Below are 23,761 nucleotides of genomic sequence, written 5' to 3'. Positions count from 1 at the left end.
CTCCGTGCTTTCACTGCTGAGGGCCCAGGTTCCATCCCTGGTCAGGGAACTAAGATCTTGCAAGCTGTACAGCACAGTCGAAAGAATAAATAAACAAAAAAATTTTTTAATTATAAAAATTAAAATAAAAGAAATTAGAAAACTGAGTAATACAGTTGAGAAATGTTTCCATCAAAACTGATTAAAAATAGTTTGTCAATTATACCTTAATAAAGCTGAAGAAAAAAGAAAAATAGTGCACCTAAAAGGCTAATGTTCATTATAATATTCACTTATGTGGACGCTTTCATTTCACAATAAGAAGTAAAATTAATGTTTCTGAATCTGCTTACTTTTTTTTAAATAATAAATTTATTTATTTTTGGCTGCATTGGGTCTTCGTTGCTGCGCATGGGCTGTTCTCTAGTTGAGGCGAGCGGGGGCTACTCTTTGTTGCGGTGCACAGGCTTCTCATTGCCGTGGCTTCTCTTGTTGCAGAGCATGGACTCTAGGCGCGTGGACTTCAGTAGTTGTGGCACGCGGGCTCTAGAGAGCAGGCTCAGTAGTTGTGGCGCACAGGCTTAGTTGCTGTGTGGCATGTGGGATCTTCCCAGACCAGGTCTCCTGCATTGGCAGGCGGATTCTTAACCACTGCGCCACCAGGGAAGCCCTGAATCTGCTTACTTTTAATATAAAGCAGAAAACTATAATAAAGTTTCTAAACTTTAAAGTTTCTCATATTGTTTTAGATTATTCCAGAAATGCAATAATTTTTATACATTATGTATATTTAATTACATCTATAAATATATAATAAATTTAATAAAGTAGATGTATGTCTTTATTATATATAATAATATATATGTATGATATATGATATATTGTGTACCTTGCTACTGGAATAAATTCAGAAGAATATGTGTATGTTATGTTATGTACAATTATATATTATAATAATATATGACATATAATAATATATAATATTATATCTCATATCCTTCTAAAATATTCCAGTAATGCAGGGTACATAATACATAAATGTTTTCACATTAATTTTTTTTAATGAAGGAACCAATATGTTAATAGTAGTTGTGTCTATGTGATTATAGGAAATTTGTATTTCATAATAAGCATGTTGTGTTTTTTTAGAATAACAAAATAATAATTTGTAGGTGTGTGTGTGCTTGTGTGTATATGTGTGGAGATTGGTCACTGAGCACTCCACTTCTGACCTTGGCTATAAATCAGTAGTAATCTGGAATGCCTAAAATATCTAAGATGAGAGTAAAGAAAGAGTTTTCTCATTTTTGCTTTTCACAAGCCTCCCAACATTGCAAAGCCAATAAATATCAATATTAATGTAATAGTATTGTTCTAGAAATATTTTAAGATATAAATTGAAATATTCCATCTCTCAGGAATTCAAGCTAATATAATAATACATAGCAGGATACTTTTTTTTTTTTTTTTTTGCGCGGTACGCGGGCCTCTCACCGTTGCTGCCTCTCCCGCTGCGGAGCACAGGCTCTGGACGCGCAGGCTCAGCGGCCATGACTCATGGGCCCAGCCGCTCTGCGGCATGTGGGATCTTCCCGGACCGGGGCACGAACCCGTGTCCCCTGCATGGGCAGGCGGACTCTCAACCACTGCACCACCAGGGAAGCCCCAGGATACATCTTTAGATTGAGTTCTAACCAGTGTTTTCTTGTTTAGAACTTTTCAATTTTATTTTATTTTATTTTATATTTTGGCTGCATTGGGTCTTAGTTGTGGCACACGGGATCTTCACTGAGGCATGCAGGATCTTTCATTGCAGCGCGCGGGCTTCTCTCTAGTTGTGGCGTGCAGGTTTTCTCTCTGTAGTTGTGGCACGTGGGCTCCAGGGCTCAAGGGCTCTAGTTGGGGTGCGCAAGAGCTTAGTTGCCCTGCAGCATGTGGGATCTTAGTTCCCCGACCAGGGATCAAACCCATGTTCCCTGCATTGGTAGGTGGATTCTTCACCCCTGGACCACCAGGGAAGTCCCAGAACTTTTTAAAATGTGAAAGTAGGGAATTTACTGCTTACTTGTTTGTATTATTTAACTAATAATTTCCAGTATAGATTTTACTGGCTCATTTATTTGGTTGCCACTTTCCAAGTTACAAAATTTAATTTATACTCTAACCTAGGCACCTTAAATCCTTAAATATAATCCCCATATTGTCTTAGACCAATTCCAGTTTCAAATAGGAAATAACAAAAACAGAAATTCCGATTTCAAATAGGAAATAACAATAACAGGTTCAGATGAATCAGAATATTTATTCTCCTAGTATTCTTAGTTCCTTGGTTAGTTGGTTGGTTTTAGCAGTTTCTTATTAACCTACCTTATTCTGGTTATTATTTCAATCTGTTACAGTTGGTGATGGAATATTGCTTAGGCTCAGCCTCTGATTTGTTAGAAGGTAAGGATAAAAGCACTATCCCCTTCTTTTTTACCTTGACCAGAATGTTGTCTACTCCTGTATTAAAGCACACCTTGGGCAAACTAAATGGTTAATGACTTAGACTTAAGGGTTATGTGGATAAGCCATGCAGACTCTGTCTCTGCCATGTCGCTGAAAATATCTGAGTAATGATTAGCAGCCCTCCCGCTGTTTTAATTCATGGCCCATCCAGGGCAGGTACTATTAAAATGTTTGGGTTGTGTGATGTAGTATGTGTAGCCAAAAACATCAAATTCATGTGTATGTATGAAACAGAGGTAGATGGTATCGGTATCCAAATTATATTGATATTTAACCCTTTCACATCTCTTGACTGACCCAGTTCTCCTCTGCAGACGCTGTTATAATCAGAGACTGAGTTAAAATTTACATTAAAAAAAAAAACTTTCTTATATTATCCATGATCTCTGAATAGAAATTGCTTATTAGCTGCTTTCACAAATAATGAAAACCTGTAGTTAGAAGGGGTACTTATACATGGCTTGCGGCAGAGGAGAATAATGCAACCTAAAACACTCTAGGCACTTAAAATGTCAGAGGGCCTTGTAAATTTGGGCCTGATCAGTTGGAATCAGTGTGGCTTTGACTTGCAACTGACAAGTAAATTAACAATTGTTGCAGTGATTATCAGGCTTTGTTTTATTTTATTTTGAAGGGGTTTGTTTGTTTTTATGCTTCAGTTTCCTGTTATCTGGTTATTTATTGTTATTCTATAGAAAATATATATCCTATGTATTTAGGTGAACGTGTTCCCAAATTGTCATTTAAGAAAAAGTATATAATTCAGCCTGCTATAGCTGTATAATATAATAAAAATAGGAATGAAACTGATCATCTATTCCTGGCTTTTTTTTTTTTTTCCTCAGTTCATAAAAAACCACTTCAGGAAGTGGAGATCGCTGCCATTACTCACGGTGCCTTGCAGGGGCTAGCCTACCTACATTCTCATGCATTGATTCATAGGTAAGATTAGAGGCCAGTTACATTTTCATTTCAGTTACAGGACAGTCTGTTCAAGGAACCTTGAAAATTAGTGCATGCTCCAATTTTTAGGGTGCCTAAGAATTTATGGGAAGCAAATAGATTGCTGCTGCTTCTGGATGTAAAGAGTAAAGTTGCCCGGATTTAGTTCCTATCTCTTGGTCTCTCGCATATAACCACAAAGACTTATATCATCTCTGTTCTGTAGGTAACTATTCTCCAGGCATAGTGTTGCAGGGAAATTTGAAGAAGAGCCCAGCAACCTTTTGATACTGTCAAGAAAAAAAGGAAAGAAAATCAGCCTTCCTTGCATATATTTATTTCCTAGCTGAGTTCTTCTCCCTTTCCTGTTGCAAATAACAAATCAATCTCATGTAAATGTATGCTGTTTTATCAATTTTACATTTTTTGCATTTCTTTAGTCCATATAGATATTTAGGAAGGTATTATTGTCTTCATTTTGGTAGATGAAGAAACTGAGACTTAAAAAGATTTAAATAACTTGCCCATGGTTTCCTAGCATTTATGTAATAAAGATTGAAACTCAGATTTTCTAACTCCTAATCCAAGGCTTCCCTCTAAATTACATTTTCTTTATCACAGCCCCACTCTCCTCTTTCCAACCTACTTCCCATCACTAACTTCTTAACAAAGATGTTGTTACCAATTTTTCCTTCTCTCAGTAAAGAACTTCTAGTACTGTTACTTTAATGAATGGTGACCAAGTAATGGAATATGAGGTAGGCATAAAGGACCTGAGATGGCTCAAAAACAGAAGAAAAAAAATTTTACATTTACTAGGAAGAAATGAAACTATTAAGTCATAGGTTCCCCTTTTGCTTCTGTTTTAATCGTCCTAGAGTAGCCATCACAGTTACTGGTACATACCACAAAGCAGAACTCCCTCAAGATAGGCAGACCAAAATTCCTGCCATGAATTTGGCTTATTCATAAGGATGAAGAATGAACGTAACCATGTCTAATAAATATTGATAAAATTAATTTAACTGTAATTTACGGATTTGACAATTTTAAAGTATAGATATGTATAAACTTTAAAGTGTATATCTATCTATCTTTGGTATTAAGATGTCATTACTGAATGCCAACTTGTTTATGACAGTTTTGCCTGCTCCTGTTTTAAAGGTCAGTTCAGGTTTCTGTGCCTTTATTACCTCAATTTTCACATTAATTTAATGTTTTATTCTATACTACACTTTATCTTTTTTAATAGGTAAAAAGAGTTGAAAAGCCAAAAAGCTTTTAAAGAATGCTCTTTATTTAAAAATAAATTCAGATTCTTATTGTTTTGATTTAAAAGGCAAGCCAGGGTTAGTGAAAAGATATTTTCTGTTGTACGAGAAATAAATAATGCTTTTTTTAGTTCTCTCTTCCAATGCCTAATGTCTTCATGAGGAAAGAAACTGAATTTTCAAGGGAAGATTTTTGGAAAAGTTATTTTGGGAGCATTTGAACCTTTCATTTTCAACTTAACATGTTTTCCTCATTCCCTCTGCTTTATCTTTCCATTGCCCATCAACGTACAATTCTTAGTTCCTAGTACTCATTACACCTCATGACTTTTTTAAAGAGAATAAGGAGTACGTCCACATCTTCTCATTCCAAATTTTCATACTGCAGATTAAATTTTTTTAAATCATGTTTTTTAAACTTTTTGCTGCATAAAATATCTAGTAGTTTTAGTAGTAACCACTTGAGATTCTTTGTAATAATACAATAGAAATGCAATTTCCTAACCCCTAATCCTTGTTTGTTTTGATCTTTCAGGGTCTTCTTTTTACTGTACAGTGTTATTTTTAAAATAACACCTTCTCTATAACATGTACTCTCAAATGCCTTAGAGTTGCAGTTACAATTAAAGGCAGAGAGAAAGGGTCACAGGCAAGAAAGAAAAGGTATGTGTGTAGTTGAGGTTTATTGGTAGGTAGTCGATACAGAGTCACTGAAGGTTTGTTTAGACTGACTCCAAAAATGTCATGAAATTTGGAAGAGAAAAAAAAAAGGCAGTTACAGATGGTGCCAATTTTCCCCAGCACAAGCAATACTGTTGGTGACTGGATTCAGCAACTAATATGATTTTGTAAGTGTAGCAACTGAGTAGGTTTCCTTGTCGGCCATGTCTGCCTTTTTTCTCATTACATTCCCTCCCTCTAAAGAAAGCTCTACCTTTTAGTAATTACTATGACCTACCAGTAAGTACACCTGGGCCCCCTTACAACATGCAGTAATCACTAAATCCCCTTCTGGCTATCTGAGCAAGGTTTTTTTTTTAATAAACTTTTTGTCTTATTAATTGCATGCTCTGACCTATTCCATAATCAAAATTGAAAAGTAATTTTCTAACCCTCTTATTTTTTCCTATAGGGATATTAAAGCAGGAAATATTCTTCTAACAGAGCCAGGTCAGGTGAAACTAGCTGATTTTGGATCTGCCTCAATGGCTTCTCCTGCCAACTCCTTCGTGGGCACACCTTACTGGTATGTGGAATTAAAAAACATGACATAGTTTTAAAATATGTGTATATAAACAAGATGGACTCATAGCACTGGTTTTGTTTGTTTGTTTGTTTTTGACAGTGTCTCACCGTGTGTCTCAAATGAGATTTCATTAGGAAGGATAGAAAACTCACTAGCAAAAAAGAAACCCTCAGACTTAGTATAAAATTTCCAGTGACTTTAAATTGTTCAAATAAGGTTGATGTCACTGTGTGTAAACTGAGTAGGATTATCAACTCACTGACCAAGCTCAGGTTTTAGACTTCATTTGAAGTTTCTTTTGAACTTTTCTCTTCAGGCAGAGTCTCTAGGTGAGAACAAGGTAGTTTCTTTAACCTTCTGTAGCCAATGAGCATAAATTTTACCTTTCAATGAAAGAAATCCAGATTCTTGTTCCTGTTGAATTCTCTGATACTTTACCTCACTTGTCATTCTGACTTAAAGTTTCACCCCATTCTATTCAAGACTCCTTTCCTTCCTTTCATAGATACATTGGAATTTCACTGTACCTTGGAGAATGAATTATACCTCTGGAAAATTACTTGCCTACTAAAAAAAATCAGCTACTATTTGAATATTTTTCCACTATCATCAAATAGTATCTATTAAGCAACTACTTACATACACTAATAGAGAACAAAGCATATTAAACTATATGGCCCTTACCCTCCTAATGAAAATCCATTATGGACAAACAAAATAATATCCATTATTATAGCCAGTTTATTTGTTTTTTAACTTGTAACATCTTTGAAATATCTGATTGTATTGCTTTATGTAATTGCATAAAGTATTCTTCATGTTGTTTAAAGTAGTTTATTTAAATGTTTCATACATATTAATCCTTTACCAATCTCTCTGAGGTAGCTAATAAAATTCTCTCCATATTATGGATGAGGAAACTGATATACAGAAAGGTTAAGTAACTTAGCCAAGACCAAAGGATAGTAAATGGTGGAACCATGATCTGGTGAAATATATTGTTTCATGTAAATCACTGAGTGTATTGTTTATATTTTGAATAGTGTTTTTTCAAATTATTTGTGTAAGAAAATTATAACTTTATCAGATAAAACTTAGAATATGCCCCAAACAGCTATTTTATTGAATCACTTTATCAGGTGAATTTTTTTAATTTGCAACTTGAGTTTTGTACATTATGTTTGGCAGGATGGCTCCAGAGGTGATCTTAGCTATGGATGAAGGACAGTATGATGGGAAAGTTGATATTTGGTCACTTGGGATCACTTGTATTGAAATGGGTGAGTAAAGAGTTATTTTCATTGTACTTTTGAGAATCACTCCGTATTATGATTGTTAATTCACTTATCCAGTGATTATTTAATGAGTTACTGCTATATATGTGCTAGGCAATGTGAATTTACTATATTTTTTTCTATGCTTTGGTATAACATCATAAGATTGCTTTTCTCTGCTATATTAAGAAAAAGAGTTTTGAGCAGATATGGCAGCTAACAAATGTAAGAATATACAATAGTTAGAATTAATATTTGAAAAATATCCATTCTCCATAGCATGAGTGATGATATATGTCCTTCATAGTAATATTCATTACTTAATTTACATTCCTATTTGTATAAGGGAAATCTGGAAAAGTAATAGCAGGCTTATCAAAGATTGGACTCTAAAAAGTAATAGCAAAAGTAATAGTAGGCTTATTAAAGATTGGACTCTAAAAACTGACATGGGACTTCCCTGATGGCTCAGTGGTTAAGAATCCACCTGCCAATTCAGGGGACACGGGTTCGAGCCCTGGTCTGGGAAGATCCCACATGCCACAGAGCAACTAAGCCCATGCACCACAACTACTGAGCCTGTGGTGTTAGAGCCCGCGAGCCACAGCTACTGAAGCCCGTGCTCCGCAACAAAGAGACGCCACCGCAGTGAGAAGCCCACGCACCGCAACGAAGAGTAGCCCTGCTCGCGGCTCTAAGCTCGCGCAGCAACGAAGACCCAACAGAGCCAAAAATAAAATGAATAAAAACTAACCTATATAGAGAGCAACCCCAGAGAAAACTTCATATTAGGGGATACCCCCAGCTTTAAAGTTGTCCTCCAAATATTGTTGCAATTATCTAAAATTGTCTAACATACCACAGAATCTCAATCCTCTGGTTGCATATTTTGAACTTTAGTATAACTTAAAGTTACCATTATTCATTGGTATACTGGTAATTTTAACCAATGACCCCCCTGGTGGGGGAGGGGAAGCATTTTGTAGCATTTGCCAAATTCTGTGGTGTAAGTATCCCCACCATAGCCAATTTCACGTTATCAGTTTGAATCACTAAGTGTGGAGTTGGAGAAAGGTATGCACAGCTAACCTTCGAAAGCCAGTGTGAGCTGGCTCCAGCACAACAGTGCCTTTATTTAGATTTTTTATTTAAAATTTATATAAATATGTCTAGTTTTTTAACAATCCATTTTAAAAATTTCTTTGTCGAGCTTTAAAATTTGTTTAATTTCTTCTATGTTGTTTAATATAGGGTTTTTTTGTTTAATTTCTTCTATATTGTTATCCAAATTTGTCCTAAGGATTTCTAAGTTCAGTTTGATTCTCAGAGTATAGTTTTCTCTTTCCCTAAAATGTTTGGCCTACAGAGATGACTTGGGATATGTTTGTATTGCATTTCCAGTTGCTTCATTGACCTCTTCCAACAAAGAAACATGATAAAGATACACAATTTGTCTTTTTTTTTTAATACTAAAGAGATGTTAGTGAAGAAAAAAAAAATTCAAGGAGGAAACAGAATATTTACTTAATTTTTTAAAATAAGTAACATTCATGTGTTTTGTAAATCAAAAAATATAAAAAGATAGGCAGTGAAAGGACTTCTTCTACCCCTGGCCCTATTCATACAATTCCTTCCCCACCCCTGTGAACACACACAGGGAACCTCTGTTATTAATTTCTTGTATATCCTTCCAGAGTTTCTTTACAAATATGTATATTTTTATATATGTTATATATGTGTATGTATGTATATATGTATTTATTTATTGTGTGTGTGTGTGTGTGTGTGTGTATTTATAATATATAACCTTCCATATCCGTGCCTTCCATATCCATGGATTCAACCAACTGCACATCAAAAATATTTGGGAAAAAAAAAATTCTGGAAAGTTCCGCAAAGCAAAACTTGCATTTGCCATTCTTTGGGCAGCTATTTACATTGTATTTACAACTATTTACATGACATTTACATTGTATCAGGTATTATAAGTAATCTAGAGGTGATTATATGGGAGGATATGATTAGGTTATATGCAAAAACTATGGCATTTTATATAAGGGACTTAAGCATCCACAAATATTGTATTCTGGGGCAGGCTGGGGCAGTCCTGGAACCAGTCCCCAACAGTTACTGAGGGACGACTCTAGAAATATGTATATATGCTTACTATATTCCCTTTTACTCCTAAATTAACATATACAATTGGTTCTATACTTTGATTTTTCACTTAATACCATCTTGGATCACTGTTTTATATTAGTAACTTAGACACTTTTTCATTTTTTACTGGCATTATGTTATTCCATTATATGGATATACCATGGTTTATTTGACTGGTCCTCTATTAATGGATATTGAGGTGGTAGATTTCTTTTTTAGTTTCTGATATTGTGTTATTCTCTGTTTCATACGGAACAAATTCATCTTATTAACACTGATTTCGGGGGGCACTCCGCAGAAATATTCGCATACTTTTAAAAGGATTCATGACAAACTTCCAGAAATATTTTGTAGAATTTGACAAGGTAGCCCTAAAATTCATAGAGCCAAAACCAGTCAAGACAATTCTGAAGAAACAGAATTTGGACAGAAGAGTCACTATACCACAGTCCAAACCATAATAATTAAATCAGTATGGTCAATAGAACAGACTAGAATGCCTAGAAACAGACTCATCTATAAGTCAGATTTTGGTATAAGACAAAAAAGACATTAAAGATCAGTGGTGAAAGGATGGCCTCTTTGATTAATAATATGAGACAATTTGTTAATTATATGATAAAAGCCAAAATTAAATTTCTAGCAAATGCCATACACAAAAATAAATTCCAGATTTTAGTTAAATACTCAAAAGTAAAATTTTAAAACTTTTAGGAAAAGATCCTTTATGCCTCAGTTTCCTTACCTATAATATAGAGATAACAATCCCATGAAGTAAGTGCTATTATAATGAAGATTAAAGAATTAATGAATATAAAGTACTTAAAACCTGGCCTGGCATGTAATAAGCACTATGTAAGTATAATTAATATTATATTATTCTAGGAGTATACCTTTATGGGTATAGGGAAGAATTTTTCTAAACAATATTTAAAAAATAATGACAAATATGATAACTATTAGTACTTTAAAATATAAAGCTATATAAAACACAAAAATTAAAAGGTAAGCATAGACTGATAGAAAGTAGTTGAAACATATCTACCCAACAGAGTATTGGCCCAGAATTTATAAAGAACTCTCACAATTTCTTTACCAAAAAGAAAAAGATAAATAGCCAGTAGAAAAATGGGCATGAATATGATCAAGCGATTAACATTGAAAAGAAGACCTAAATGGACAACAAGCATCAGAAGATACTCTGCATCATTAGTAATCAGGGAAATGCAAGTTAAAACTATTTCACATCAGACTGGTAAATTTTTTTTTAAGTCGAAAGTTAATAAATTTGGAGAAGCTGCTAAAGAAACAGGAACTCTCATACACTATTGATAAGAATGTAAATGGTATAAACATTTTGGAGGGCAGGTTGGCAGCATCTGGTAATAGGGATGTCAATTGGTATAACCACTTTGAAGGGCAAGTTGGCAGCATCTGGTAGTAGGAATGTCAGTTGGTATAACCACTTTGAAGGGCAAGTTGGCAGCATCTGGTAAGGATGATGAGGAGGAGTGTCAGTGACTCAACATTTCACTTCTAAGTATACACTTTAGAAATTTTATGCACGTACACTGAACATGTGTGAGGCTGCAACCTTGTTTGTAGAAGCAAGAAATGGTGGAAACAACCAAATTCTTATGATGAGCTGGATCTACATGTATCATCATGGATAAATCTCAAATCATAACATTGAATAGTTAATGAACAAAGTCACTGAAGTTTAGGTACAGTACGATGCCAATTGTGAAAGCTTTATAAACAATTTTATATATTATTTATGAGCATATATATACTAATAAAACATAACATAGATGTAAGAGATACCATCTCAGAATAGTAAACTCTGGAGGGCAGAAGAGGAATAGTTATATCTCATTTTGTTTTAGAAGAAAATATCTGAAACAAATATGACAAAATAATGTTAAATCTAAGCAGTAGGTGTCTGTTATAATACTATGCAAATTTTTATGTATTTCAAATATCAAATTAACTTTTTTAAAATTAGAAATAAATGTACATTCCTTTGGTTTGGAAAAAAGACAAACTATTCTCTGTGTAGCATGGAGTTAGCAATTAGACACCCTGGATTTGAATCTTGGCTTTACCAGCACTTAGCTGGCAGGACAGTTATGTGTGGCTGCATATAACACCAGCAGGCATTCTCATAGTCTAGGATGTGAATGACACCTTCTGGGGTTGTGTAACGTGTTGATTCTGACGATGAGACCTTGGACAATTTTCTAAACTTCCCTAAGCCTCAGTTTTCTCATCTAAATGAAAATAACAATACATATAGCATAGGTATTGTCAGACTTCAATGAGATAACATATGTAAAGTGTTTAACATAGTGCTTGGCATATATCAATGCTCAAAACAGCTGACTGCATTCATATGTAGGATTATTCCTATTTTTGTCATTTATATTCTAAAGTGAACCAAAATTTTACTTGTAACACTGCAACTGTAATAGCAACTCCTCAGTTACAACACTTTAAAGGGATGTCCCTGGAGTTGAACCTTACAACTAATTAGTGCCCACCCATTGTCTCAGCAAGATTTTTTCTTACCGAAATTTTTCTAAAATATAACATGGATTCTGCCCTTCCCAACCTAATTAAATAGAGCAAACAACACACGCCCTTTTATGATGATTCAGCATTGTCATCACATCAGTTTTTGTACTATGTAGATGTAGTAATGACTGGAGTTTCAAACAGCAGTCGACATTGGTAAAATAGGTGCAGATCCCAGGAGGTACCTTAGTATTTCCTCTCTTGAGACAGGAGAGGAAATGTGCTTAATTTCTGATTTTATCATTTTATAAAAAGGAATTGAAATATATATAACAACATGCTCTCTATATCAGCCTAACTTTGATTGCCTTTTATAAAATGATTTACTGAATCAAAAAACAGAGTAGCCTTCTCCCAAATTGTCTTATCCTCCACAACAGCTAGTCCTTCAAATTAATAGATGATAGTATTAAGTTATGCCTAAGAGCACAGACTATAGTCAGATAAACTTGAGTACTAATTCCAGCTCTGCCATTTTTTAGTTGTATGACTTTGGTCAAGTTATTTTAACTGTCTATGAAATTTGCATAGTAAGATCCCCTACCGTATGGGGATTGTCTGGATTAAATGAAAATGTGGACATAAAGTGCTTATTATTACATCTGGTGTATATAGTATGTGTTCAGTAAATGTTAGGCATCATCAGCACAATCCTAGTATATATCATATCTTATCAAATTTTTAATTTACATTTTAACATCTCTTTAAACTGGGAGGTATTTTACAGGCAACAGCATTTTATGATCATAATTGGCAGCATTTTGTTCTGAGTTATACATAAAATAGTGGTACGTCTTAAATTGCGATGCATCTTGTTGTCAATGACATCTTAGATTCAGAGAAAGATGGTAGTACATGCTCAGTTAATATTCATAAAATAAAGTTGTTACCAAGGACATTTAAATTCTCGGCAATTATTCAAACTTTATTATACTGGAAATGTAATAAACCATACAAGTACCTCTTTGACAGCTTTACTATACATCTCTATTTCCTTGGCATTAATCTTGTTAATGAACACATAAAAGAAGGGTATTTTTTTTACATGAAAGATGATTAAACTGCTGCATATATAAACCTAAGCAATGATTTTTCTAAGTTTTCTGTATGTTTCAGGCTTAATGAAATTCCAGGTACAGACAGTATACTTTAAATTTTACTTTTAATGTTGAAATTACAGTGAAAGTTGTGGATAGTGCCTGAATAATGTGTTGTCCCCTTTCCTTATGATATCTCTTCTATGACAGTGTATATATATATTTTAAACATCTTTATTGGAGTATAATTGCTTTACAATGGTGTGGTAGTTTCTGCTTTATAATAAAGTGACTCAGTTATACATATACATATGTTCCCATATCTCTTCCCTCTTGCGTCTCCCTCCCTCCCACCCTCCCTATCCCACCCCTCTAGGTGTCACAAAGCACCGAGCTGATCTCCCTGTGCTCTGCGGCTGCTTCCCACTAGCTATCTATTTTACATTTGGTAGTGTATATATGTCCATGCCACTCTCTCACTTCATCCCAGCTTACCCTTCCCCCTCCCCGTGTCCTCAAGTCCATTCTCTCCGTCTGCATCTCTATTCCAGTCCTGCCCCTAGGTTCTTCAGAACCTTTTTTTTTTTTTTTTTAGATTCCATATATATGTTATAACAGTGTATGTTTTTTAAAAGCCCCTAATCTGTACATTGAATCACTGAGGTGTCATTAGAAAGCAGGAAGATGATAATGCTGCTGGCACTCTCTCTCTTTCCTGGATCAAACTCCAAGGTCCCTAAGCGGTTAAACCTGCTTTACAAATTATCTTTTGATAAATTGATCTTCCGCTGAAAAACCTAGGTAAATTCATGCATCCTTGGAAGCTTCTTGGACATTGAAATTGTCCAGTCACCAGATATTTTATTTTTTGAGATTATTTCAAGAGGAGTTAATTTGACACTCTTCTGTTTAAGCTATAGACCCTTAGTTCACCAGCACAGACCATGGTAGAAGCTGGCAAATGGTTCATCAGCATGACAGGGAATTGACTGTGTTCAGAAATGCATTCTCCAAGGGAAAAAAAGAAAAAAACATAAATGTTGTTTCATAGCTCCTCTGCCTGGAATTTTCTTCTTCCACATTATTATTGCCACTCACTGTTTGTGTTAATAAATGAATGTAGTGATGGCTGTTGAGGCGACAGGGGTATATTTAGTCTTATAAAGCTTCTTCTTCCTTTTTTTTTTTTCATATTGAAATACCAGTACTATCTATTATAAAATGCACAGAATAATTGAAGAGGCACTGAGGTCTAGTGAAAAGACAAGTCTTGGAGTCTTACAGGACTGGGTTGAAATCCCAATTTAGCCACTTACTGTGTGGCTTGGTTTCATTATTTAGACTAGCTTACCCCAGTTCCTTCTGTTGGGAAATTGAAGTAATAGTGCTTATCTTGACAAGCTGTTTTGAGAATTACGAATAACATACCATATGTAACATACCTAAAGTGAATGCCTGACATGTAATAGGAACTCAGTAAGTGGTAGCAATTATTATTATCATTAATTATTACAGTTGTCAACCATATTTGTTCATAAGAAATCTGCCTTTTCATGAAGTGTTTATCCAAAGGTGGGGTACTCTCTGATCTTCTTTATTAAAATAAAGCTCAGTCTAGGTGCTCTAATTTAGCATGAGCTTTGCCAAGCAGAGCAGTGTCCAAAGGGTTCTCTGAACCTTGATCTCATAAAACATACATGGAGCATTCAGAAAAAACTTGATCATTATCTTTAAATTAAATAAATCACTGTTTTTTTTCTTTTAATTTAATTAATTCAGCTTTTTTATGCTTTCACCTTTTTCCTTTCTTTGGAGGTGAAATGGCTTACATATCACAAGGTAGCTTCAAAGCACTTCCGGTTCCTGTTCTGTTGCTTATCTAGAAGCTTCTATGCAGACTATTATATTCTACAGTAAAGGCTGACAAGCTTTCAGCTAAGGACCAGATAATAAGTGCTTTAGTCCTTTTAAGTCATATAATCTGTCATGACTACTCAGCCCTGCTGTTGTAGCATGAAAGCAGCCATAGACAACACATTAATGAATGGACATGGCTGTGTTCCAATAAAACTTTACAAAAACAGGCTTCTAGGTGAATCTGACCCACAGGCCATAGTTTCCCAGCCCTTGCTCCATAGTATGCTGACTTAGCAATGAACCCTGTCACTATGGCTCAGAAGATTTATGTAGTACATCTAGCAAAGGACTTGAACATAGGTGAGGCCACCTGAAACTGATACTTAGCTAATGCTTCTCAGACCGTAGAGCTGTGTACTATATTTGGAATGCCTTTTTTCATGTGATTCTCTACTAGAGCTATTCCACCCATAGTGTGGCTGGCTGTCTTCCTGTCTTGTTCACAACAGGGTATCTGCCACTCACAGACCTCACATTCCTGCTCCAAATCCGCTACTGCCTTTCTTATTACTGTTGAATTGGGTTTTGTTGTTTTTGTTCCTTCATCCTCCCCTTTCTAAATTTCTGTTTTCTTCTTTCTTTAGCTCCCCTTCCCTGCTCTTTCTCCTGTGCAATTTCGTGTTCTTCTAAGCAGCTCGAATTGTATACCTTTTGCCAATGAGTGGGAGGGTTCCTATCCTTCTAATAGTGAGTGAAGCCATCACATAGTATCTTGATGTAAGCCCCAAGACTTAGTCACTCCTCAGTCATTTTTGTGACTTCTTGCTGCACAAAGATTCTTTGTTTGTTGACAGATTTTCTTCTTTGCCTTAATTTGCCTTACTTTCATTTACTTATCTAATAGGTATTTTGGGGCCACCCAAAATATATACCAGGTGTTGTGCTCAGCAGTGGGAATGCAAAGATGAGCATAATAGACATTGTTCCTCATGAAGTTTAGTAAACAGAACATACATTAAGTAAAGAATTACGTAAATAATTAGTTATGGTTGTGATAGGTGGTAGAAAGTTAAAATATAATTTGCAATGACAGAATCTAATGGGACACCTATTCTTGAGAGGTCAGAGAAGGCTTCCCTGAGGAAATGATTGTAAGCATATAATAAGCCTTGAATAAATATTTATTAAATTAATGCAGAAATGCAACTATATTTAAGGTGAAACCTGAAGGATTGGGAAGAATTAACCAGGTAAAGTTTAGGCAACAAAAGTGAGAGGGGAGTCCAGACAGAGAAAGCAACATGTGAACCAACCTGAGCTTGGTTCTTTCAGTGAAGCAACAGATGCATGAGAAGAGAGGGGAAACATTGATTCTCAAAATGAAGTGCTGGAGGTAGCCAGGGTCATGTTAGGAAAGACCAGGAGACTATGTTTAAAGCTCTAGACTTTGTCCTAAAAATCATGGGAATCCATTGATGGTAACATGATGAGTTCCTACTTCCACATGGTTCCAATATTTGAAGTTGTCAGAAGGCCATGCTCTAGAAACTTTCTAGAATCTACCTCCTGATAAATAAAATAAACCTGAGCCTTTTTTTTCATCTTATACATTTGAAACAGGTATAAAATCCCTTTGTCCACACTGCAGCTTTCAAATTTCCACTTGTTAACAGTTCATGTCCCTATAATAGTGGTATCCATTTGGTGAGTGTAAAGTATCCTGTTGAGAAGTTAATAAACAATATTTGTGGAATCAGAGACTGTCACATTTCAAAAGTATCAGAGATCATTTAGTCAAGACTATGAGGGGCCCCTCCAGAGTATCACTGATAAATAAGTATAGTTGCCTTCTGCTGGAACTCTGCTAATAGCTTAAAGTTCACTGCTATCAACATTATTCATTGTGGGTTTTGGGGGGGGTTGGTTTTTCTTTGCTTTAGCACTCTGGCTTTTCACAAGTTCTTCCTTCTATGAGTAAAAATGTCTTCCCTGTTACTTTTTGTTCCCTGCCGTTAGTTCTTGTTATGTTTCTTAGAATTGCATAGAATAAGCTGAATTCACCTTTTTTTTTTTTTGCGGTATGCGGGCCCCCCCCACCGCTGCGGCCCCTCCGGTCGCGGAGCGCAGGCTCTGGATGCGAAGGCCCAGCGGCCATGGCCCACGGGGCCAGCCGCTCCGCGGCATGCGGGATCCTCCCAGAAGGGGGTGGGGCACGAACCCGCGTCCCCTGCATCGGCAGGTGGACTCCCAACCACTGCGCCACCAGGGAAGCCCTGAATTCACCGTTTTAAAAGTGGTTAAGAGGAGAATCTTTACTTAAAAACCAAGGTGCTCTGATGAAACCTGAGATCACATTATGAATTTTAAAGTGGTACTATATAAAGAATCCATTAGGATAAACACAGTAGAATGAGATAGTGATTTATCTTCTGTGACATAATAACTAATAAATAGCATAAAATTAACTGTACTCAGAACTAGAACCTTATTTCTTTGGTCAACAAATGGAGCACCTAATATTTGAATAATATCTTATTATATATGCCAGAGAATAAATAAAAGAATAAGAGTATTAGGGTTATAAGATCTTGCTCTTAGAGCTTATGATTTCTTTTGAGAGAAAAGATTTGTATGTTTATATAAATGCAATAGGAGAGCACATGCCAAGTGAGCAGTCTACTAAAAGACAGCAATAGAAATTACAAACATGAGACCATGGTGGGCTGGGATGGAGTAAATCTTCTACTAAGAAGTATCTGATTCACTGAGTTTCTTCTTAGAAGGGGATGGACAAGACCTTGCTTACATTTATCCTCCTTTTCCTACCTCCTTTTTACCCTCTACCCTGACTTGTACCAGTTCATTGGCCTGGGTGTGCCTTCAAATGGTGTTTATTGAATTGAATTACTTTACCTCCCATACTGTGTTAGTGATGTTTAAGATGTTCCATTCCATCATTATCCCTTTTTTTCATTCTACTTCTCTGCTTTCTGAATTTTTTTCAATGAATACATATTTTTTATTTTAACTAAAACACACACACACGAAGATGTTCATACCTATTGTGGGAAAACAAAGTCCAGCCTTTTGAAGATACATGTGAAAAATAAGAAAACTTTTTTTTACTCTCTTGAAGTGGGTTCTGTTAGGAGCTTTTCCAGTGTACTTTAAGATGACCAGTAGCTTCTTCTAAATGGCTATCCTGAGCGACCTTAGAGATTAAAATAAGTGGATTATGTGGCATGAGGATAATAACGAGCTATTGATTTAGTGGCACAGCTTCGCTCATAGTTCCTTATTTCTCCATCTGCCTGATGCCTTGCAAGAACTGCTTTATCGTGTTTCTTTTCTTTCAGCGGAACGGAAGCCCCCTCTTTTCAACATGAATGCAATGAGTGCCTTATATCACATTGCCCAGAACGACTCCCCCACATTACAGTCTAAGGAATGGTAAGACTGAGCTGTTGCTTTAAATTTCTAAGAGAAATCACCATATGTATTTGGCACTTTCATTAAGTTACACTTTAAATATCTGACCTAGAAAGCATTTCATTCCTTCATTGTATGTTGTGATAACTGACACTGATGCTTTATAAGCCTGAACTTTCTACACACACACACACACACACACACACACACACACACACTATATTTCTACCCTCACTATGGCTTCTACTGTGTTCTTAATGTGTGTAGGAATTGAAATTCTACTAGGTACATGCCCTGCTACCTTCCTAACCAGTCTAGTCTCTTAAGTCATGATGGTTTTGTATTGATCACCTCAGTCTTATCACTTCCTAGCAAGGATAAAGTATCCACTCTGATGTCATTATTTTTCTAGTTGTCATTTTTTTTCTTTACTATATGTGTATTTAAATGTGTTGAGACAGAACATATACTATCTATTCAGAAGATACATTGTTCCTTGCTGAAAATTATGACATTTTGCTAACTATTGGGGCCACAGAGTTATAGAAAAAGGGCGATGTCAAAGAAGAGTAGACAAAATGGAATTTTCAAGAGAGAAAGTGTTTTCATCCAGAAAGCATATTCCTAGGTTCTCTGTCCCTTATGCTTCAAGTTTTACTACCTGGTTATAGGTTGTGGGTAATGGAAGAGTTACCAATTGGTCATGAAGAATATAGGCTTAAGACTTATGAGAGTTGTTATCTTTGGAGAGAAAAATGTACATAAAACCGTTGTATATAAATATAGTATTTTTCATTCTATGATATAACGATTTGACCTTGCTTATATGTTGACTAACTTGAAACTGTCCACATTCATTATCCAAAAGAATTAATTTTAGATACCTTAAACTTGAAAATGGTTCAGTTCTCCTGACATTCCAAAGTATTTTAATAAAAATCTCCTAAAATATAAAAATTTCCCTTGGATGAAAATTATTTAAAGTGATCAGTATGTTCTACAGACCCTGATTTTATTTTCTTTCAATGTATTTGCACACACAGGACAGACTCCTTTAGGAGATTTGTTGATTACTGCTTGCAGAAAATGCCTCAGGAAAGGCCAACATCAGTGGAACTATTACGGGTAATTTTTCAAGTTTATATTTGAGGAGGGGGATTTAAAATCATGTTGTAGTGGAATATAGTAAATCATTCCCATGGCAGCTCATCATGACAAACTGGATTAGAATATACTGCCTTGTCATTTATCCAGAGATAGTAGCTAGGCATAGAAGTAGCAAGATATGTGCTATATGTTCCCCGCAGAAAGTTTTTCCCCCATCTTTTCCCCTTTTCTTTTTTCTCCCCCTTCTTTTTGCCTTGTGACAAAGAATATTTCTCCTTGCTTTGGTCATCGTTGTGATGTTCCTGTGACTGATATCTGCATGAACTTTAATGCAGTGTTTTCAGGACAGAGACTGCCAGTGGTTCGAATACCAACTCTGGGATTTCAGTTAGGTTGTTGTCAAATCATCAGGCAATGAAGATATGTGATAAACATATAAAACAGACATTTTCATAGCATTGCATCACACATGTTAACTGCATTCATCTGACTTAAACATAGCATTTTTGGGCTTCCCTGGTGGCACAGTGGTTGAGAGTCCGCCTGCCGATGCAGGGGACACGGGTTCGTGCCCCGGTCCGGGAAGATCCCACATGCCATGGAGCAGCTGGGCCTGTGAGCCATGGCCGCTGAGTCTGCGTGTCCGGAGCCTGTGCTCCGCAACGAAAGAGGCCACAACAGTGAGAGGCCCGCGTACCACAAAAAAAAAAAAACACACATAGCATTTTTGAGCATCTCTTTTCATGTAACATTTTATTGTAGGCTTTATATACATAGGCAATGTGTTCCATTAATATCAGTGAAGTATGTGGGAGTCTTTTACAATCTAAGTATCTTTTATTGGCCACAGAATAGTCCAGGTTGCTTTAATCTTTTCTGCGTATGTGTTTTTCAGCACTTTTTTGTTTGTTTCTTTGTTTGTTTTAAGAAAAACTCAGGATTCTATTGCCTAAATTTGTGAAGGTTAAAAATGTCAGCTGCCTTTATAATTGCACCTTGGCTAAGTCACAGATTCTTGGTTTAGATTTTCTTTTTTCTCAGAACTCTTATTCTGTTATTTTCTGGCTTTGAGTGTTCCTGAAGAAGTAGGTCTGAAGCTGACTAGTTTTTTACCCAGAAGTAAGTTTTTTCTTCTTGTGAGTAACAGGCCACAACAATATGGTGACAGAAGCAACAAGGCAATGGACTCTACCTTATTCTCTTTTGGTGTAGAGCTATCACATGTTCTAGACATGGACTACAGACAGCAGAACACCAGAAACACAGATAATATGTTTATTACTTTGAAGTAGACAAAGATTTAAAAAGCAGGACACAAACAGCACTGCCATAAAGAGAAAAAAATTATAAATTTGGGCTATAAATTAAGGAGAAAAAAAAATCCTCAAAGAGATACTACAAGCATTCAAAGATGATATTTTAGGGCAACAGACAACAAAAGGATATAAAAAACAAATGGGCAGAGGTAAAGAAAGAAACGAAAGAGAAAAATTTAAATATAGATTAAGGGACTTCCCTGGTGGTCCAGTGGCTAAGACTTTGCATTCCCAATGCAGGGTGTCCAGGTTTGATCCTTGGTCAGGGAACTAGAGCCTGCATGCCGCAACTAAGAGCCTGCATACCACACTAAAAGATCCTACACACGGCAATGAAGATCCCACGTGAGATCCCGCATGCCACCACAAAGACCCAGTGCTGCCAAATAAGTATATTTTTAAATAAATAAATATAGATTAAAATCATACCATAAGCAACGAACTAATATAATAAACCAACCCATTTAGGTGTTTCCAATGGTAGATAGTCTTAGGGAAATAAAATTAAATGCAAAAGAAAATTTTCAAAAGATGATTATAGAGAACATGACACATGTGGAAGACAGAGGAGATATATATTCCAACCTATTATTCCTAAAGAAGAAAGCAAAACACATGGAACAGAAGATATTTAAAGATATACCTGAAGAAAACTTTTTTGGAAATAAATGTTTGGATCATTATTTGATTTGATTTACTCTTTGTTTGGTGGGCCAAATCAAGTGAGCCTACCATTTAGTCAACAATGTTTACTGATTGTCTACTGTGTGCCAAGCACTGTTCTAAGCACTGAAAATCATACAGTGATACAAAGAAAAAGATAGTTCCTGCCCTCCTGGAACTTATATTCTAATGAAGGAGTAAGAAAACAAACAAATGATTTGATATAATATCAGAAAAATAAAGCAAGGACTGGGATAAAGAGTAGAACTTTACAAAGTTCTAAGGAAAAGAAAATGTAAACCAAGGATTTGTGACCCAGCTAAGGTGCTCTTCAATTTATAAAGGCAGCTGACATTTTCAAGCCTTTTCTTCTCTTAAAAGCTTCTTCTTAATTACTCAGTAGCAAAATCCAGCCAATCTATTGATGAAAGAAAGAGCAAGAGAGAAAGAGAAAGGGACAGAGGGAAGAAGGAAGAAAGAGTGAATTAGGAACTGGGGAAACTTGTAAAAGGACTGGTGGTGAACATTAAATTTAAGTTTGCTGTCTGATATTTATTATTTATTTACTATTTATTTATTTAGCATTGTAAAGAGACTACATTCTTCATTTTGGCTAGACAGTACACATTTTAGAAGATAAAAAAATAGTGGAAGGGAGAGAATGAAAAGTAAATCTTCCCCTTCCAGCCCCTTCTCTAGAGTTAGCAACCGGTGTCACTAATTTTGTACATGTCCTTCTAGAGATATTCTACGTATATGGAAGTAAATATTCTTTTTTATTTTTGCACCAGTGGTAGCAAACTATAAACGCTGGGTTTTTTTTTAACTTTATAGTGTGTTTTGAGTATTGTTCCATATTACTACATGAAGAACTATCTCATCCTCTCTAATGGCTCCATTATATACTCAAATGGAGTGTAGTTTTTATAACCAACTCATTTATGGTGTTTGCAGTCTTTTGCTATGACAAACTGTGCTGGAATGAATATCCTTACACAGGTGTCATTTTGTACCTATATATACAGATACCCAAAGAATAGGTTCTTAGAAGTGGAATTGCTAATCAAAGGGAATGTGGATTTTAAATTTAAATAAATATTGCCGATTTTCCACCAAAGAAGATGCCCCAATTTATGGTCCATTAACAAAGTATGAGTACCAAAACTTTTTGAGCTTCTAGTCAGATCAGTGAAAAACTTTTCTCACTGTCATTTTAGTTTGTGTTTCTCATTGTGAATTAGACTATCTTTCATATGTTGACAAGCCATTTCTATTTCCTTTTCTATGAATGCTCTACAGTCTTTGCCCATTTGTCTGTTGGGTTGTTGGGTTTTTTCCCTTATTAATTTGTAGTAGATCTTGCAAATATTTTCTTCGTATTTCTCTTTTGATATTCTTTATTCTGGGCTTTTTTGGAGAGGTCATGCAGAAATTTGTTATAAGGAATTCAACTTTTTTTTTTTCTCCAGTTGGCTATCTTGCTGTTCCCAAATACTTTTAAATAATCCATCTTTTCGTCACATTTTCTTCGTGATGTTAAAATGTCACCTTCACATAGGATTAATTTAAATAGAGAACTACAGTAAAATCATTGCTGTGGTCAAAAAGCAGAATGTAAAACTTATAAACATTGACAGTGTAAAAATTGAAAATGTAAAAATAATAACGTAACTAGAAAAAAGTAGGGGTAAGAAAGAAATGTAAATGTACTAATTTTCCTGCTTTTCAGGGTAGATGGTCAATAAATTCTTAAATTGAAAGTCTTTTTTAAGTAACTCTTATGTCTTAAAGCTTTTCATAATTTTTTTTTTCTTCCCTTAACTTTAGAGGACCCTTTAGGAACTGGTAACTCTTGGTGAAGAAATTATAGCTAATGTTAAGCAATTATTTTACTTCAGACGCTTCTAATTCTATTAAACTCAAATACACCTTAATTTAATAGATTATTCTTTAAATTACCATGTGTAATAAGTTTCTCATGTAAAATTATTTCTGGGTATCCATCATTCTGAGAGAGTGAGAGAGAGAGCGAGGGAGAGTGTCTAAAATGTTATTTCATGACTTAATATTTATTTTTGGATGGTGGAATTTTGAGTGACTGACCTTCTTTTATGCATTTCTCTATTACTTAAATGTTAAAGTAAACATATTTCCAAGAACAAAGAAAGCATTCTTTGAAAATGATCTGAGAACCTTTTAACTGTATGGGTTTAGAGAACAGTGAGGGGATGGGATTGCAGGCAGAGAGAACGAGAGCTAAGACATGCAGGTGTGAAATGCACGGCACGAGGCAAGAATGATTTAGACGTAGGATGCATTGCGTGGGAAGGAGGAGAATGAGTGACTAGATTGGAACCTAGACATTCAAGCAGGAACCCCCTGTAAAGGGTCAGACTTT

General features: G+C 35.4%; 1 protein-coding gene across 7 annotated transcripts in view; it reads left to right on the top strand.

Moving 5' to 3' along the window:
- TAOK3 (TAO kinase 3) overlaps positions 1-23,761 on the top strand; it is a 188,587-nt gene that overhangs the window by 115,483 nt on the left and 49,343 nt on the right. For 6 of the 7 annotated variants that reach the window (XM_079942082.1, XM_079942078.1, XM_079942081.1 and 3 more), the window contains 6 exons: positions 2,379-2,424; positions 3,333-3,429; positions 5,833-5,946; positions 7,135-7,226; positions 18,205-18,298; positions 19,321-19,402. In XM_079942082.1, coding sequence (XP_079798208.1) covers positions 2,379-2,424; positions 3,333-3,429; positions 5,833-5,946; positions 7,135-7,226; positions 18,205-18,298; positions 19,321-19,402 — 525 coding nt within the window. Of the gene's footprint in view, positions 1-2,378; positions 2,425-3,332; positions 3,430-5,287; positions 5,364-5,832; positions 5,947-7,134; positions 7,227-18,204; positions 18,299-19,320; positions 19,403-23,761 lie in introns of those variants that run through there. The other variant, XM_079942083.1, reaches the window with a different exon arrangement.

Source organism: Stenella coeruleoalba, assembly GCF_951394435.1.
Source record: "Stenella coeruleoalba genome assembly, chromosome: 14".
Classification (NCBI taxonomy): Eukaryota; Metazoa; Chordata; class Mammalia; order Artiodactyla; family Delphinidae; genus Stenella; species Stenella coeruleoalba.
This window is presented reverse-complemented; position numbering and strand designations above follow the sequence as displayed.